The sequence below is a fragment of the Bos grunniens genome, chromosome 1 (assembly GCF_055505025.1).
Source record: "Bos grunniens cultivar Pamir isolate PY7600 chromosome 1, Bosgru_T2T1.0, whole genome shotgun sequence".
Taxonomy (NCBI): domain Eukaryota; kingdom Metazoa; phylum Chordata; class Mammalia; order Artiodactyla; family Bovidae; genus Bos; species Bos grunniens.
This window is the reverse complement of record NC_141165.1, coordinates 2,145,461-2,164,675: the sequence shown is the minus strand read 5'-3', so window position 1 is coordinate 2,164,675 and position 19,215 is coordinate 2,145,461. Positions and strand designations below refer to the sequence as shown.

General features: G+C 42.2%; 1 protein-coding gene across 4 annotated transcripts in view; it reads right to left on the bottom strand.

Moving 5' to 3' along the window:
- Nucleotides 1–9,327: 9,327 nt before the first annotated feature.
- The window catches only part of SATB1 (SATB homeobox 1), a 100,003-nt gene continuing 90,115 nt past the window's right edge, over nt 9,328–19,215 (bottom strand). For all 4 annotated transcript variants that reach the window (XM_086416067.1, XM_086416058.1, XM_086416052.1 and 1 more), the window contains exons 10-11: nt 13,930–14,133; nt 9,328–11,037 (exon numbers count right to left, since the gene is read on the bottom strand). In XM_086416067.1, coding sequence (XP_086272193.1) covers nt 10,534–11,037; nt 13,930–14,133 — 708 coding nt within the window. In that variant the 3' untranslated portion in view covers nt 9,328–10,533. The remainder of the gene's footprint in view (nt 11,038–13,929; nt 14,134–19,215) is intronic.

Here is a 19,215-nt window from a genome sequence, read left to right as displayed (position 1 = left end):
CTATCAGAGCCCCAGAATCATCAAGAGGACTCTGCAGAAGAATAAAGTTAGAAGATAAAGATTACCTGCAGACTTATTTTGTGAAACTGAGAGTTGCTCAGTCACGTCTGACTCTTTGCGACCCCAGGCACAATGTAGTCCATGGAATACTCCAGGCCAGAATACTGGCGTTGGTAGCCTTTCCCTTCTCCAGGGGATCTTCCCAACCCAGGGATTGAACCAGGTCTCCCGCATTGCAGGTGGATTCTTACCAACTGAGCCAGCAGGGAAGCCTTATTATGGAGTTTTGATAATCAAGACAGTGTAGTTTTGGTGAAAAGTTTGGTAGAGCAACAAAATAGAAAATCCAGAAATGACACACATGTGTATGTCAATTGGTTTTTGACAAAGATTAAAAGGGAATTCAGTGGAAGAAGAATAGTCTTTTCAACAAATGGTACTACAATAATTGGAAATATATTTTTTTTAAGTGAAAAGTAAAACAGTTTTGATGCATAACTTGATACTTTGTATCATATAAAAATTAATTCAAAATTGATCTTGGATTTAAATATAAATCCTAAAATTATAAAGCTTCTAAAGGAAAAGATAGGAGAACATTTTGATGACTTTGACTTAGGCAAAGATAACACTGAAAGCAAGATCTTTAAAAGAAAAGAAATTAATTTGGATTTACCAAAATCAAGAACTTCTTTCTGCTGTTTAAAGAACAGTGTTAAGAGAATGAAAATATAATCCATAGACTGACAGGAAATGATTGCAGGTCATATAGCTGACAAATGGCTTGTGACCATAATATATGAAAGACTCTCAGAACTCCATAATAAGAAAACAAAGAACTCAATAAAATTGAGTAAAAGAACAGAAATATCCTGTAGGAAGATATATGAAAGCAAATTATATGAAAACATACTCAGTTAGCCAAATGCAATTCATTACAGGAATGCAGTTTACAATCATGTTGAGATATTATGACTCACCTCTGAGGATGTTTGAAATTAAACACACTGACCATATCACGTGATGACAAGAATGTGAAGCAACAGGAAACCTCGGGCACTGCTGTTGGGAATGTGAAACAGTGCACGACCTCTGAGAAACAGTTTGCCAGTTTCTTATAAAGTTAAATGAATACCTATGATGTGAGAAGTTACTCTACCCCTAGGAATTCACCCAAGAGAAATGAAATATATCTATAAAAAAGCATGCATATAAATGCTCACAGCATCTTTATCTATGACAACCCCAAACTGGAAGGAACCCAAATATCCATCAGATGCTTAACAAACTGCACTATGGGCACAAAAGGTTATATTTTGCAATAAATGGAACGAACATGGATAAACCTGAATATATTCTTCTTTCATGCCCAGTGAAAGAAGCCAGAAAAAAAGCAAGTACATTCTCAATCATTCTATTTGTATAAAATTCTAGAACAAGATGATGCTTACTCCTTGGAAGGAAAGTTATGACCAACCTAAATAGCATATTAGGAAGCAGAGACATTACTTTGCCAACAAAGGTCTTTCTAGTCAAGGCTATAGTTTTTCAAGTGGTCATGTATGGATGTGAGAGTTGGACTATAAATATAAAGAAAGCTGAGTGCTGAAGAATTGATGTTTTTGAACCGTGGTGTTGGAGAAGACTCTTGAGAGTCCCTTGGACTGCAAGGAGATCCAACCAGTCCATCCTAAAGGAGATCAGTCCTGGGTGTTCATTGGAAGGACTGATGCTGAAGCTGAAACTCCAATACTTTGGCCACCTCATGCAAAAAGTTGACTCATCGGAAAAGACCCTGATGCTGGGAGGGATTGGGGGCAGCAGGAGGAGGGGACGACAGAGGATGAGATGGCTGGATGGCATCACCGACTCTATGGACGTGAGTTTGAGTGAACTCCGGGAGTTGGTGATGGACAGGGAGGCCCGGCGTGCTGCGGTTCAAGGGGTCGCAAAGGGTTGGACACGACTGAGCGACTGCACGGAACTGAACTGGAGTGGAACATGAAAGCTGATCTAGACGGACAGAAAAAAGTAAGTGGTTTCACGGGGACAGTGACGGGAGAGAGCAGGAAGCGTGAGCGTGAGGGGAGTTCACAGGACACAAGGAAGCCGCTGCAACGCTGGCTGTGCCGCGTTGAGTTACGGGTGTTTCTGTGTTTGTGTCCTATTTGTACTTGATACATGTGTCAAAACTTTGTCAAACTGTCCACTTTAAATAGCTCCCAGGTGGTGCCAGTGGTAAAGAACACCCCTGCCAACGCAGGAGACATTAGAGACACGAGTCGGATCCCTGGGTTGGGAAGATCCCTTGGAGAAAGGGTCTTCTCTTGCCTGGAGAATCGCATGGACATTGCAGCCTGGTGGGCTACAGTCCGTAGGGTCGCAAAGAGCCAGACACAACTGAGGCATGCACACACACGTATGGTTTATTGTGTATCAATCACACCTCAATAAAGCTGTTAACATTTTGGTAGTTCACTCTAACAAATGTATAGGTTCTCATAACACGTATTTCTGAGGGTCAAATATACTTTTCATTTTGTGTTAATACAAATTTTGGATTAATTTTGTTGTTTATTATTTTTATCCCATGTCACTGTATTATGGACTTCCCAGGTGGCTTAATGGCAAAGAAAAATAGTAAAAATGAAAGTTGCTCAGTCATGTCTGATTCTGTGACCCCATGGATTGTAACTTGCCAGGCTCCTCTGTCCATGGAATTCTCCAGGCAAGAATACTGGAGTGGATTGCCATTCCCTTCTCCAGGGGATCTTCCTGACCCAGGGGTCAACCCAGGTCTTCCACATTGCACGTACATTGCAGGATTCCGGTCTGAGCCACCAGGGAAGCCCTCAGTGGCAAAGAATCTGCCTGTAATGCAGGAGACACGGGTGTGATCCCTGGGTCAGGAAGATCCTTTGGAGAAGAGAAAGGCAATTCACCCTAGGATTTTTGCCTGGGAAACCCTATGGACAGAGGAGCCTGGCGGGGGACAGTCCTTGGGGTTGCCAAGAGTCAGATGTGACTTAGCAACGAAACAACACTTTAGTATATATGAAAGGCTCAGCAAATTCTTTTTGTAGTAAGATGGGGTATAAAAATACACACTAGTAAATATAATAGTCCATATTCTAGCAGGACCAGGAGATGCTAAATGGTAACAAAGCTTCTGCACAAATATCTATTTAAAATGTGTCACCAACTGTTTGTATTCTTTTTTCATGAACTTCTTGTTCATTATCTTAGTCTGTTTTTATTTTGGTAAACAGGATTTAAAGTGCAAATATAATATATAAGATACCAAGACCATTCTAACGATGACAGAATCTACTCTATGGTTGTAGTGCGTGTCTTAGGGAGTTAAAGTCTAATGTTGATATCTGTTAAATGTCAAGAAGTGAAGTAGTTTCATTGTTTCTATTACTATAGTGAAAGATTGTATGTTAATTGTATAAAATTAGATACTTTGCTTAAGTAAAAATATTTGGAATGTTTTATAATTTTTCATTTCGTTGCTGTTGTTCAGTCGCCAATTTGTGTCCGACTCTTTGCGACCCCATGACTGCAGCACACCAAGCTTCCTGCCATCACCAACTCCCGGAGCTTGCTCAAACTCATGTCCACTGAGTTGGTGATGCCATCCAACCATCTCATTCTCTGTCGTCCCCTTCTACTCCTGCCCTCAATCTCTCCCAGACTCAGGTCAGAGTCAGCTGTTAGGTGGCCAAAGTATCTGAGCTTCAGCTTCAGCATCAGGACCCAGGGTGGTCATTTGATTAAGCATGCCCAGATATTCCAAGCACAGTAAATAACACGTTTTAAAAAGTTCACGTACCATTTATAGTAGAGGAAGTGTTCTTATCCCCAGCTCAAGTATTATAGTGACATGAAAAACTGTCGTCCGTCTTGTCATTATAAGAATAAAATAATTCACATTTAAAAAAATAAAATGCACCACCAAGAAGGAGACTCAGGACACAGAGAAGAAACTGGTGGTTGCCCCGGGGGACGGACTGGGGAGGTATGGAGAGGGAGGCTGGGGTTAGCAGCTGAAAGCATTTATGTGCAACATCCATGAACAGCAAGGTGCTACGTGTAGCACAGAGAACTATACTCGATATTCTACAACCAGCTGCAATGGAAAAGAATACATATACACAAAAAGAATGCATTAATATATACATGCATAATTGAATCACTTTGCTGTACAGCAGAAATTAGCAGGATATTGTAAAGCAACTATACTTCACTAAGAAGAAATAAAGAACAATTAAGACCAGGGCACCTCAAACAGGACTGTCCGTGGGACACGGGTCTCATTTCACACTACACCCCAACACTCCTCCAAAGGCTCGGCATCAGTAATTCCTCTATTCACTTACAAGTATGTGTTTCTTAGAGTAATACCAATATGATATTGAATTTACTTGCTGACAGATGGCTGAATCACTGTAGTTAAAGCATTGCATGTAAGACTGCCAACACCAGGTAGAAAGTTCTGCTGATGCTAGATGCAGAGTTTCACCTCTATATTATACTTTTTCTTAGCTGTTCAGTAGAATAATTTATTTTCAGAATCATGCTGACACATTCTGACATTTGAGTGGTTTGATTTTATTTGATGTATTACCCTTTTTTAAAAATAGGATACATGTCAAACGTCTCTATGAACTTCGGTGTTTCTAGCATAGAATTATTAATTAGACGTAGTTCTTCATTTGAAAAATAAGTTTACTGGATTCTACCGATTGGAGTGTGAATTAATTTAATGTAGTCTGAAATAGAGAAATCACCAAATGCAGTTACATTTGTATGTTCTTTTTTCTATTTCTTAAAGCTCATGCCCCTATTTAGAGACTTTTTTTCTCCCCAGGCTAAGAAGCATGTTGCAAATATTCTACCTCACTCTGTTCTTCAGGTCCATTGTAGTAGAGCCAATTCTTTGTTTCTCTGCTTCTCACCTGTTCTGTCTATTTATTTGTGTATAAGATGTCAAAGGAAAATGAAAAGCAACACCTCCAAATACCACCTTGAAAGAGAAAAGGCCAACAAATTCTTTTCTGCACCTGAAGCTTTTAATTCTTTAATCCACCATGGAATGTTGCTTAATTACATATTTTATTATGCATAACTGAAAATTACGTACTTTAGTTTCAACAATGATATGAAAGCACTTATTGTTTATAAATAAAGAGCGGCTGGTTTGTCTCTATTTTTTTATGCTACAAATATTTGTGGAATTCTCAAAGGTTCTCTTTCTAAAATTGGCTTTTTGAAAATTCTCAGAGAGACCCAAGAAAAACTTCAAGTTTTAATACTTTCTTTGGAAACCAGAAAATTCATTACTTTGCAAAATCAAGATGATGTCACGTCATTATGGGCAAAAGCCATTGAATAGTTTGGATATTTTCATAAGTTTCATCATAATTTTAACAAGCTTCACAAAGTATTTACTGATGGAAAAATGTTACAGTGGTTGAACCAGGTGATGAACCCTTGGAGATTCATTATACTATTCTATCTTTTTGTTTGTGTGTATTTGGAAATTCCTAATCAAATGTGTGTTTAAAAAAAACTTGGATATATGGATTTTAACCAAAGTTTTGGAGTTAATATTTCACACACTGGAATTCAATGACTTAGTGATGGACTTTTTCATAGTAGTAAAATAATTATGCTGTTTCTGGAAATGTCAAATTGCATTTAATTTTTTTCTATATTTTCTGCATTTGATAAAGCTCTTATTGAGAAGAAAAGAGAAACCTGTAGATGTAAGACTTGGGTTTGAAACCAACATGGAGCCTCCCCTCTTGTGTCTGCCGTAAGTGTGCAAGGTGGGACAGACGTGTTTGTGGCAGTGTCGTGTAAAATGAAGCCTTCCACTATTGTTGTTGCTATTATCATTTTAAGCATATTTGAGGGCAAAGCTGGGAAGGAGCCTTACAAGGTAGGAAGTCTTTGTATGAGACCTGGTAGAACAAATATTTGAAAATTAAAATCGGAAACAAAGTTGGAGTAGGTGAAGCCTGTCCCCTCATTGAGATGCTGTGGGGTAGATCTGCACACTGGACAAATGTGCATATTGCAACCCAGGGCCACAGACTCAGTGAGTCATTGCACACACTTACAGTATTTGAGCTTTCTCAACATTCTCACTTAGCACGTACTGTTGGTTCTTCTATGACTGGAGAAACTCATAGAGCAGCCCATGGGATAGCCTTTCTTTGGGGGGGAGGGGTGTAAGGGCATGAATCAGAGGTTGTCACTGTCATGAAAACTTGTACACCATACAAAGCAAATATTCAATAACAGTAAAAGAAAATGCAACAAAGAATAAAGAAATAATGTGCAACATTTAATGCAGTGCAAAATACTTTAGAGTTTCTCTGTGGTTACTCTGCAAAGCAACAAAAACAATGGGCCGCTCTCTTTTTCCTCATCAACCACCTCATCCGCGGGTATCAGAGAACAGGGCCCCAGTCATGTGCTTTTGATCACAATAGGGATATTAGTTGAAACAGCTGACACAGGAAGGTGACTTAATGCACAACCTTGACATAGAGCAAGGAATCAAAATGGAATTCTTGTAGAATTGATAAAATGGAATTTTTGTAGAATTATTTTGATACATTAATTTGGAAATACATATGATCCACCTAAGGAGGGTAAAGCAAGGAAGGTTTAAAAATGTTCATCTTTTAAACATGAATTCCAAACTATTTTTATTTGACATGTGGAATTGTTAAACAGGTAATAGTATTCTGGTCATATACATTTCTTAAGTAAGTGTTCTTTGTATTTGATCAAAATGTGCATGGTAACAGACTGTAGTTTAGCCTTTGTTCAAAGACGTGCAAGTCTTTAGTATTTACACTAAATGGACCGCCTCAGAAGAGTGAATACATTCCCTTAAAAACAAAACAGAAAAAAAAAATATCTTTAAGGTGAACTATAGTATCTTTATCTCCTCATGTTTTAGATAGGATTAATATTCTTGAACCTCCATTGGTTTCCACACTCTCATGCAAATTTCTGGCTTGCTTTAACACAGCAGTCCAATTTCTGTTGGCTATATGACAGGGCATACACATATTAATTGCTCTTTTTGAAAATATCACCAAGCAGTTCAGAATACCTTATTTATTGGTAATATCGTGAAAATCAAGGACCTTAATACCAGCCAAAGATAACAGTGTGGGATAGGGCAGAACTGAATGATGAAATGTATGAGATTGTCGTTTTCACTCCATCTTGAACCATTTGAAAATGTTTTCTACTTAAGCTATGTATTTTAGATAAGCACAGTTAGATATAGATTTCACTAATGAAGAAATAAACACTTTTTTTAGCTCAGAATTCCTTAGGACTAAATGTTAATTGATATGCATTTTATATATAATATGTACAGGCTTTGTAACCAAGGGTCACACAACTAGGGCACATGTTAGCTACCTTGGTTTTCAAAGGTTATGTGTCAACTCTGCATATTATGTGCCAAGGAGATACTATCGTTATTTTTTGCATAATGTGCAAGTATTATAATGGCCACAGAGTGTAATACAAATTAGTGGCAAAGTGCTGAGGGAAGGAGTCCATGACAGATTCAGACGCACAAGGTTGAATATTACCCGTAAACTACCTGACTCTGCTGGGGCCTTAGCAGCACGGAGCGCTACGTCATGCCCAGCTTTTAAAAGCTTCTGAAATAGTTGGACACAAGGAAGCTTGTTCGAGGAGTTCTACCATAGCCTCTGGCAACACCGGGACTGGTAGGAGGGATAAATGACACCCGGGAAGCAACATGGAAGGTTCCTCAAACCTCTTGCAAAATGTACCATCTTCCCGAAGAACAATTTTGCTCACTCCATCATGGCCAACATTGTTTATTGATATGTGCTTTTTTTGGTTTAAAATATATTAGCAAGATGATGCTGCATGAGTTAAAAGAGTCTGAGAATTTTATTGTCACGTTGATTTCTTATACACACTCTTCAATTTACTGAAAATGTATTTTCAAAGAAGTTAGGAGGTTAGTGGGAAAGAAAAAAATCTTATTTGCAACCCAAATTCCCCTTAAAAAGGTATTACATCTTTGACTTCTTATATTAGGTGTTGTTCTTATGTTAAAAAAACCAAAAAACAAAAACAACACTACCCTCTGCTCTAGCTTGTCCCTTTAAAGTCAGAGAAGATAGGTTGTTTTTCATTAAATTTCATAGCATATTTAATTACCCTATTTATTATTTTTAATACATGAAATCTGGTTTCTATTTGAACTCAAAATTATTTTGCTAAAATGATTTTCTGACCCCTAGTAATAAGTTAGAATGTTTAAAGGTGTTTTCTCATTTAATACAAAGAAGTGGTAACTTTTTCAACACAATTTTAAGTTTACAGCAAACCAGCTGCCTCTGAAGTAGTTCAGCTATGCGTCAAAAGTAGATAGTAACTCTGAAAACTGAATTGGGAGTTTTCTATTATCCCATTTTAGTTTCTTAAGTTCGGCATCGGGGGAGTCCAGTTGCCCTCGGAGGAGTTCATCAGGGTGCAGGGAAAAGAGGCAGGAAGAGAGTGGGTGATTTCAGAACCAAAGGAACCCAAACACCCCCTAACAGGTACGTACGAAATCTTAAAAAAGCAGCAAAATATAAAGTGAATGCGAACAAAAATAACCAAAAACTGCAACACTGGCCCTATCCTTTACATGAACATTAGTGCACCCCACTTCATATCCTGGCGTTTACTGAGTTCTACGTTGCAAGAATTTTGAAGTGCATGTTTAAATTCCAGGTTGGTGAATTCTTAACTTCTTCATGGAGTTCTTATAGTTATGACATACACAACCAAATGAGCTCAGTTATTAACTTGTATTCCATTTACAACTTAAGAAAAAATACAGTGCTTACTAAGGAGTTCTTGTACAGAAGGTCCATTTCCCCGACTTATGTTACTTTTAATGGCCTTTAAAAATGTATATACACCAGCTTTAAAAAAGTGTTGCCATGACGAGTGTACTGTGAAGTAAATGCAGGTCAATCTATTCTAAGTGCGTATCTGCTAGAGACTAAATTATGTCTTTGTTGGTGAGTCTTGACCATCCTCCTAATCAAGTAAAACGTCAACCAAAAACAGGTTATCATCTTCACTGTTTAACTTAAAAAATGAGCATATGTTCGAGATTTAAATTTACAGTGTTTCAAGTGACTTTTAAATTGCTCTTTTTCAGATCTGTAAAATGTCAAGAAAGTTTTAACATGCATCTTACTGAGAGGGCCATCTTGGACTCTGTGTGTGACTTCACATAAGCAGACAAACCCTACCATGTCATACCATACAAACAATTTTAATCGTGTAGTTACAGTCAATAACCACTCCTAATCAGAACATTTCTGCATAAAGAAAATTGTGATACACTTATAAAAACAGCCAGCTGTAACAAAATAGCTGGTGTTTTCATAGCCATAAACTCATAAAAAAGAAATAACACCTTTATACAGAAATTTTATACAGATGTAGCTTTAAAATTGATTGTAAACCAAAGGAAGACACGTTGCAAACATCAATTATTTTCACATTAATTGCATAATTTTCTAAGGTGATCTATTAGTTTTATTAACCTAAGCTTATTTGCATGATAGTAAAAATTGCATACAACAATAAGAGTGAAGCTTATAGTATGAATTGCTTGGATAACATAGAGCACTTTTTATAGGCAACTGTGTAAAGCACATTTTATCTATTTAAAACTTTTAAGACACTTTGTTTTACTGCCCATCAAAATACATTTATAAATAGAAAAGAACCAGTATGGTAACAAGAGAAGCAATATTACATTTAACGGAAACTTCCAAAAATTAATTACAACATGATGCTGCAGGATCTACAAATAAATAATGAGGACTAAATTGTGTTTCACATTTTCTTTTCATTTTTTAAAAAATCTTGTAACAATGAGAATGAAAAAAATTACAGTGAACTTTTATTTCCAAAATAAAAACAAATTTGAATTACGGCAGTGCCATATAATACAAGGCATTTGTTGGCATATGTCATCTTTAAACTGCATTCCACAGTCTACAGTTCTTTTGCAACATACAATAGAGTAACAAACTCTTTTTCTTTTTTAAAACAAGGGGCGAGTTTCCAAAGATAAGTGTGAAGTGTTACAGAAATAAAGGAAGGAAATGATAATCACAGAAGTTATAATGCTTGTTTTGAGGCTCCAGAATAATAATAAAATAAAATAAAAAAAACCCACTGGTTATCATGCTTACGGGTACACACACCTGGGTGTGTTCCGTGAACACAAATTTTCCATTTTTAATACCAAACAATCCGATGCTTCACCTGGGGCTGCCAAGCAGTTCGTAAAAGAGAGAGGAAAACGTTTAGTGCAGTCAGTATCAGCCTTTCTCGACGTTCCCGTTTGTGCAAGTTTCTGACGATTCCCCGGCCGAATGGCGGAGCGCGAGGCTCGCAGGGCGAGCCCGGGGCGGACCCCCGGCCCGGGGAGCGCTGATGGGGGCCCGCAGCTCAGTCCCTGGCGTCGGCGCTCGCGTCCGTGCTGCCGTCGGCCGCCGGCTCATCCTCGAGCTTCACCGCGAAGAGCGGGCTAGCGCCCGCGCCAGGAGCACCCTCGTCCGGGTCCTGCAGCAGCTCGTCGTCCTTGTAGTCGGCCACGTCCACCTCCAGGCCCGCGTGGTCCTTCAGCCGGCCGTGGTGCTTGAGGTGGTAGCGCTGGTTCTGGAAGAACTTGATGACGGTGTGTTGCGGCAGGTCCAGCTGCGCCGACAGCGTCTGGATGGCCTCCTCGTCCGGGTGCAGCCCCACGTCTTGCATGAAGCTCTGCAGGATGCCCAGCGCCTCCACCGAGATCTTGGTCCGCGGCCGCGCCTTCGGCCGGCTCTCATCCTCCGCCTCAGCCGGCGCCGCTGCGGGCGGCTGCCGCGCAGGGAGCCGGGGCCCGGCCGGGGGCGGCGGCGCCTGTGCCGGCGCGGGGGGCGGCGCGGGCTGCGGCTGCGGGGGTGCCTGCGGCGGCTGCAGGGAGACAGCGGCACAAGGTCAGCGGTGCCGCAAGTGCCCGGCCCCACGTGCGCCTGGCCGCTGCGCATGCCCAGCCCCGCATGTGCCTGGGCCCTCGCGTGCGTGGTCAGTGCCCAACACCTGGGTACTGCGCATGCGGCCTCACATGCGGCGCACAAGGGCCGGGAAGGAGCGAGCACACGACCTACCGGGCTCGGAATGTGGGGAACGGATGCTGCACAGAAACGCTGGCCAGCTGAACGGCCCACAGCATCGGGAAGAAGGTCAGAACGATCGCTAGGAAGGGAGGACCGGGGAGGGCCTGGGTGGCTCCAGGGCTTCCTCATCAGAGGTCAGGCTGGCTCACTTACACAGCTGAAACTCAGCACTCTGAAAGTGTGAGCCACGTTCACCAGGAGGATATGCCTCCGAGGCGACGACAGCACATTGTGATGTCGGTAATTAATAAAGATTTAAAATGAAGACGGAGAAGTTAAGTGCGCCAAAGGCAGTTTAGGAAGGTGAGCTATGGACACTGGGAAGGAAATGTGTTTCGTCCCATTGCAGCAGATGGCTAAAACGTGGCCCTGGCTTCCAAGGTCTTATGTTCCAAATAAAATGGGGAAGCCAGTGCTCTTCTGCAGCAAAGTGAAAGTCGCTCAGTCATGTCCAGCTCTTTGCGACCCCATGGACTATACAGTCCGTGGATTTCTCCAGGCCAGAATACTGGGGTGGGCAGCCTTTCCCTTCTCCAGGGGATTGTCCCTACGAAGGGATCGAACCCAGGTCTCCTGCATTGTAGGCGGATTCTTTACCAGCTGAGCTCTGAGGGAAGCCATTAGCTCTCGTGAATCCAAAGAATTTCTGAGATTCTCACGTTTGTGAATTTCCTACCAGACAGTTTCAGCCTAACAGACACACATTTCTTACCGAATTGCACTGGGCTGACACGGCAAGATTTTTTCTTTACCGAAAAATAAAGGTTTCATTCACCCCACAACAGCTAGCAAATTGTTCTGTCTATACTAAGCTCAGATGTAATCAAGATTTAAATTTAGTGTATATAGACACTTTTTCATAATAAGTATCTGTGCTGTAATTTTCCATACACAATTATACATAACAAATGTGACACACGCACACACACACACACATACATACACACACACACATACACACTCCAGCTCCAGGATTCTTATCAACAAAGGAAATCACCCTAAGGAAGCCTAAAATATCAGAACGTTTACACTGTGCCCTAAGCATTTCCTTAATCCCCCTAAGAAGCAATTTTATTAAAAACAATTTACATTTTCAAACAAGTACTATTTTTTTTTACTTATCTTTTTTTGTTTTTGCTAAACAGTACATTTTTCAGGCTTTCATGATTATTTTAGTGCTTGATATCCTAAGGGATTCTCTTTCTCAATTTATCTTTAATATATACTCAAGGATTCTTTTTCTTAGGGGATGGATAACCCTATTTTTGTTGTGTGTGTGAGTATCACCACCCCCCTCCCACCCCGTCCCCGCCCCCCACCCCCGCCCAGCAGTACCAAGAAATAATATGCAGGTGATTCAACAAAGAGAGTGTAGAATTTTAAGACTTGGAAAAGCAATAGCATTTTCCCTTAAAAGGGAAAACGAAAAGCATCCCTTTGGATGTAACAGAAATAATTAGTACAGCTCAAGTTCAGCTTCAACACGCTTCCTAAACAATCGAGGTCAACAACCAGCTAGGCCCAGACCTTCCCCATCTAAATGAACTAGGGGTGAATTTAGTGGATCCACTCAGTGGATGAATAGACAGGCCCCAGGTCTTGGAAGGGAGTAATTTAGGTGAGTCTGAGGCTGACCCTGCGGAAGCAGTGTATTTGGCCAACACCACTGTTAGCATGGCCTTTCCAAGGCTGAGCATCCTGACCAGGGAGCGGGTCTTGGCACCAACCTTCTGTGTGCCCCCTCTGACTGGCTAACTTGTGCCTGCTCACCTGTGGAGCAGCACCAGCCACGGGGCCGAACGCCTCTAGACTCTGCTTGCCCAAAGGCGGTGGGAGAGGGGCTCTAAGGGAAAAACAGACAGACGTGACTCACCCCTAACCTGTGCTCCCTGAGCCGGCGGGGACAGAGCTAGAGTGAAGGCAGGGCTGGGGAGTTGGAAGCCAGATGCCAATTTGGTTTCCCTCCACTCCTCTCTCTGGGACAGAATCCAAGGCATACAATTGCGATCCTACAAACTTCCTCTGCAGAAACAGCACTCATGCCTTTACTCGGGGACAGGATCGGTGTTCATTAAAAAATAGGTGGCGTGTCTAAAAATTCAAATTTTGCGGCAATGCGGAAGACCTGGGTTCTATTCCTGGGTTGGGAAGATCCCCTGGAGAAGGGATGGGCTACCCACTCCAGTATTCTTGGGCTTCCTTGTAGCTCAGGTGGTAAAGAATCCACCTGCAATGCAGGAGACCTGGGTTTGATCCCTGGGTTGGGAAGATCCCCTGGAGAAGGGAAAGGCTACCCACTCCAGTATTCCAGCCTGGAGAATTCCATGGACTGTATAGTCTATGGGGTCGCAGAGAGTTGGACACGACTGAGCGACTTTCACTTTCAATATAACAAAACAGATTCTTAAGCTCTCACGTAGTTCTAACGAAGACTGGCTTGCCATAGAAGTGTGGAAGGGGGTTCCTGCCGCCTTGGAGGCGGGGGGGGGGGGGGCGGAGAGGAACACAGCACACGTGTTGGAAAACCCAGGTCCTCTTTTTGCCCCCCGGCCGAGATGGCAGGGTATTGTTATCTCTTGCTCAGAAGCCTATGTTCAGACTGGCGGAAAGAAGAGAAATGCCCCCTTCCCTGCTAAGTTTAAGCGTCTGTTTACCCCGAGCTCTACTGCAGCGGCCGCAGTACACGAACCTGAATCTGCTCGGCGGGCACGTGGATGATGTGCGGCGGCCGGTCGCCATGGTGATGCACCGCGTTGCTCTCCTGTTCGTAGATGGCGTCGCGTTCCGGCTGTGGGAGGCTGAGGAACCTTCGGATCATGGAGAGGTTCTCCCACAGGGTCCTGTTTTCTGGAGAAGGGTCTTCTTTCCAGCGTAACAGCTCGCACAGCCACCCCTTAGAGACAAGGGCGTTAGCAGGTCAGTTCAGGTCCAAGAGGGGGCGGGGTGGGGAGCTGACCGTTCCCATTAGGAAGTAATAAGGAAGGACCCTGTGCAGTTAACTTTTTCCCAGCTCAGAACACTCCAGTCTGCTTTAAAAAAAATTTTGTAACCTGTTAAAAGACAATAGGTGTGGTTGTCGAAGAGGGGGCAGAATCTGTTTTTTAATACACAATTCATATTTGCATCTTAAAGGAGGGCTCTATTTTCCATTCTCCAAAGGCAAGACCCGTTTACCTTGGACTCTGCAGAATGTGCCCAAGGAGAAAGGAAGGCTGTGTGCTTCTCGTCCGATGAGTGGCCATCTGAGGTTCTGAGGATAGTATTTACGAAGGGCTGGGACAGCTTTTAGGAATAATTTTCCTAAAAGGATTCCCTAAGTTTATGATGTTTGCATTAAAAAGGCAGCTCTGTGAATATCTGTGTGTGTGTCAATGTATGTGTGTATGTGTGTTTGTATAGAAAAGGGAGAGAAAGGATGTGTGCAGTTGTGTGAGCATGAATGTTGTCCAAGGTAAGGCTTTATGTTAGAATGAGCATTAGAAGAATTCTCCAGTACAGAACTTTCCAGAAAGAGACCTCAGACCCTGCCTGCTGCTATGGACACACATGGTCCATCAGGGAAGCACTGTGAGAGGATCCCTGGGCTGAGGGGGACGATGTCCACTGAGCCCCGAGACCTGGGCCTCTCTGCTGCCCTCCAAGGCCCACTTTCTGACCCTGACATGCTCAATCCTGAACTGAATGGGCGGACGTGGGGTAGTGGGGCCTATGTACACATAAGTAATACTATATATAAAACAGACTGACTAATGCAGACCTACTGTAAAGCACCAGAGACCCTACTTGATGCTCTGTGGTGACCTAAATGGGAGTAAGTTCAGTCGCTCAGTCCTATCCAACTCTTTGTGACCACATAGACCGCAGCACGCCAGCCCTCCCTGTCCATCACCTACTCCCGGAGTTTACTCAAACTCACGTCTATCGGGTCGGTGATGCCATCCAACCATCTCATCCTCTGGCATCCCCTTCTCCTCCTGCCCTCAAGCTTTCCCAGCATCAGGGTCTTTTCCAGTGAGTGAGCTCTTCGCATCAGGTGGCCAAAGTATTGGCGTTTCAGCTTCAACATCAGTCCTTCAATGAACACCCAGGACTCATCTCCTTTAGGATGGACTGGCTGGATCTCCTTGCAGTCCAAGGGACTCTCAAGAGTCTTCTCCAACACCACAGTTCAAAAGCATCAATTCTTTTGCACTCAGCTAGATCTTTATAGTCCAACTCTCACATCCATACATGATCACTGGAAAAACCATAGCCTTAACTAGATGGACCTTTATTGACAAAGTAATGTCTCTGCTTTTTAATATGCTGTCTAGGTATCCGGTCTCATCACTTCATGGCAAATAGATGGGGAAACAGTGGAAACAGTGGCTGACTTTATTTTTTTGGGCTCCAAATCACTGCAGATGGTGATGGCAGCCATGAAATTAGAAGACGTTTACTCCTTGGAAGGAAAGTTATGACCAACCTAGACAGCATATTAGAAAGACCTAAATGGGAAGGAAATCCAAAAAAAAAGGCGGGGGGTGGGGGGGGTGTACATGTATGCATAGAGCTGATTCACTGTGCTGTGCAGTAGAAACTAACACAACATCGTAAAGCAACTATGCTCCAATAAAAATTAAAAGAAAAAAGCGAGTTTTCCAACAAGAGTGGACAGTCTCCTGTTCTCTAACCATCATCTCAGTCCTTCTTCACTGAGCAGCAGGGCAGGGAGGCGGAGGGAAGGGGTCCCGCCCGGGGAGGGGGTGCCGCCCACAGCCGCTCCAGGCTGTCAGCTCATAACCGCGCTCTAGAGAAATGTCTGCACGCCAGCTCCCCGGGGGACGCCCGGCTGCTGCTCTGCTTCCTCCCGCCCTCCTGCCCACCGGACCACGCCCTCTACCCTCGGCTCTCCAGAGGTGCCCCTCCCCGGCCTGCCCGCCGCGGGGCCGCGTCAATACAGGCTTTTCCTGAGGTTCTTCCTGGACTTGCCTCCGCTTTCCTATCGTCCCGAACTCCTGCCGGGTCCCTCACCAGATCAGGGGCCTCGGATTCCTTATCTTAGCCTCTGCTTTAGGGAAACTGACGTAAAACAACAGGGTTCCTTGGAAACTAGCTGGATGGGAATGCCAAGAAGACAGGTTAGTATTTGATTTTTAGAATTGGCCAAGGGGCCTTTTTACATGAGTTAGGATGAGATCAGAGCATGGCATGACTTTCTTTTCCAACGTGAACCACTGGAGAAATTCTCCTCTCACTGTAATACACAGTGGGAATAAGCAAGGTCTACTTTCCCCAAAGTGGCCTGAGAGGTTTTAAAAGAATAGATGGGGACTGATACACGAGCTTCCCAAGACCCACCACCACCCAGCCAAGGGTGACAGCTGCTAAACCCCATGAGATCTGCTAACCCTAACTGCAGCTGAGAGGCCTTTGCTTCTCCATGCCACACATCATTTAAACATGTATGTACCTAGGGAAACGCATGCAACTGCGTACTCAGTTGATGCCACCGAGCGCATAATTCCACGTTAACAGAACAGGCAGTAAACTGAAGGTTTACCAGAAAGAACGTTAGCTCAATAAAAAATAACCATGATGACGGTGTCACTGAACATGCTTCTCTTCTAACCATGGCAGTTCTCTGCTGCTTTCCAGAATCAGAACATAGGTCACATTTCGCTCTTACCTATGAACACAACATTAACTACAATTTGAGTAACTGAAATATTTGAGACCCACTTGCATAGGGTGCCCTGGAGACGTTTGTTTAGCTCCTACTGACAAATATTTGCTATCTGGATTGAGCCATGAAAATATTTTATACTTTTCTACATCAAAGTTATCGCTTTATTCTTCGCTTCTATATTTTGATGCAAGGCAGGTTTTAGATCCATCTGCCTGAAGGCCTGACTATTAACTTTGGGTAAGATTACACCCCTGCCCTCTCCTCGTCTCTTCTTTAGCTGTGGCAACTGACAGGCCCCAGTGCCTAAACAGAGAAAACCACTACAATTTTATTTACCTTAAGAGATGCTAGAAGGTTCATCAAGAACATATTCTTTTTTTCTTTACTTAGCTAGGATTATACTCTTGTAATAAGTTTACATTGAGTGTCTAAGTCTTTTTTTGTTTTGTTTTTTTTAGAAATGAAAGCTTGTAACCAAAAACTGCTAAAAGTTAAATTAAGAACCATTAATGTAAGAAAATCTTCTTGAAGAAAGCTGAAGCACTCCAATGATTTTTTGAATCCTTTTAGAAACTTTTTAAAGTAATGCAGAGATCAGTTAGCACTTGGATATATGTGGAGGGAAAAAAAAACATGTGGATCACAGATGTTCTTTGGAGAAGAAAATCATTAGTTCTTTTAAAATGGCTAATAATGATAGCTAATTCCCAAACAATCACACTCATACTGGTTTCACAAATATTTCAGAAAAAGAGCCTTGACTCATTCAGCAAATATTTTGCTCATATTGTCACTTCTGTGTCTCTATACTTATGAGACAGATTCTTATTTTTATTAATTGCCCATGACTAACATAACATTTCCAGTAGTTTGCTATTAACCTCTGCCCTTAAATAATACTTCCAATTCCTTATCTAAAAATAATGTGATGAATTATAAATCTGAAGCATGTCTCCGCTAGCCTTTCAAGAGACAAGATGATTTTAAGAGACTGAAATCAGATGCTTCTTAGAAAAATATTTAACGGTGCAGCTGGGAACTGTTAGTTCGACAAGGGTATTCCAAAAAAACAAAGATAGGGGGAGGGGCGGTGTGCGCTTCTCTTGATGTGTGTCGCTCTCAGCAAGTAAGGCAAAACAGATATCCTGACAGGCTAGTTCTCTGTTAGCAGAGAAATCAGCTGGCTCACTCCCAATTTACACGGCAAAAAGAAGATTAATTTACTACAATTCCACTTAAATACCTCGGAATATTCTGACTCCCTCAATCCTATCGATCAAGATGATGACAGTAATCTGGTCTACGTTTTGCAGGAAGCACCAACGCTTTCTAATTCCCCAGTACCTGTTCCGAGGTCACTTTTCCACAAACGATACTGTTTGAGCACATCAACTTGGGAAGACAATACATGTCAGAATATAGGTAATATGTGGCGAATAAAAATAATGATTTCCCTAAGTACTCCACTGGTTCTTTTAAAATGATACATGTATAGATTTACTGGGTGGAGGAGAGACGGTGAATAAAACGCAAGCACTTTGCTGCAAAATGTGAACATAATTAAGTTTTAAGCCAGGTCTCCGGGACTTGAAATACTGTAAGAGGGGTAGGGAACTGCTGTGACAATTAACTTAGATCACAACTGTTCTGAACAGTAGAAAAGACAGGAGACTAACAGCCTGAAAATAATGAGACCAATCTATTCTCAGAAAACTAAAATGGCAAAGGAACAACCTAAACTTTAAATGTAGTAAATTTGCCAAGCAACATGACACCGCATACAAAGAGGGCAAAATATAAACAGTAGCCACATGTAAATAAATGAGGCAAACTTTCAGGATGTTCCTACTTTTCAAACTGACAAAGTTTAATTTGACACCTTCTGTTCTAAACCCTTTGTTTCTATTCAAAATCACGCCGTGAGCTGTTGCTATCAATCACAGCACTCCCCCTTTTACTTAAAAAAACTGGCATGGACCCTGAACAAGCTGCAAATGCCATGCAGATGAATTCTGAGATAATATGTTCAGACCTGTTACATACAACACAAATCCTGTAAAGTTATGTATTGTAAACCTACATTTATTGAGAACTAAAAGTCTTAAATCCATCTGCCACAAAGGAAATACTGTTATGTACTTTATAGGAACCAAGAACCATCTGTAAATGTCTTGCCACCGTAAGCAAGAAGATGGTACTGAAGATGCTAAACCTCAGACAGCATGAAATCAGGAAGTCTTTGGACTGGTTTTGGTTTAGAGAATCTATGAAAGACATGGAAGATTTGGGGAGGGTAAGGGGGGCAAA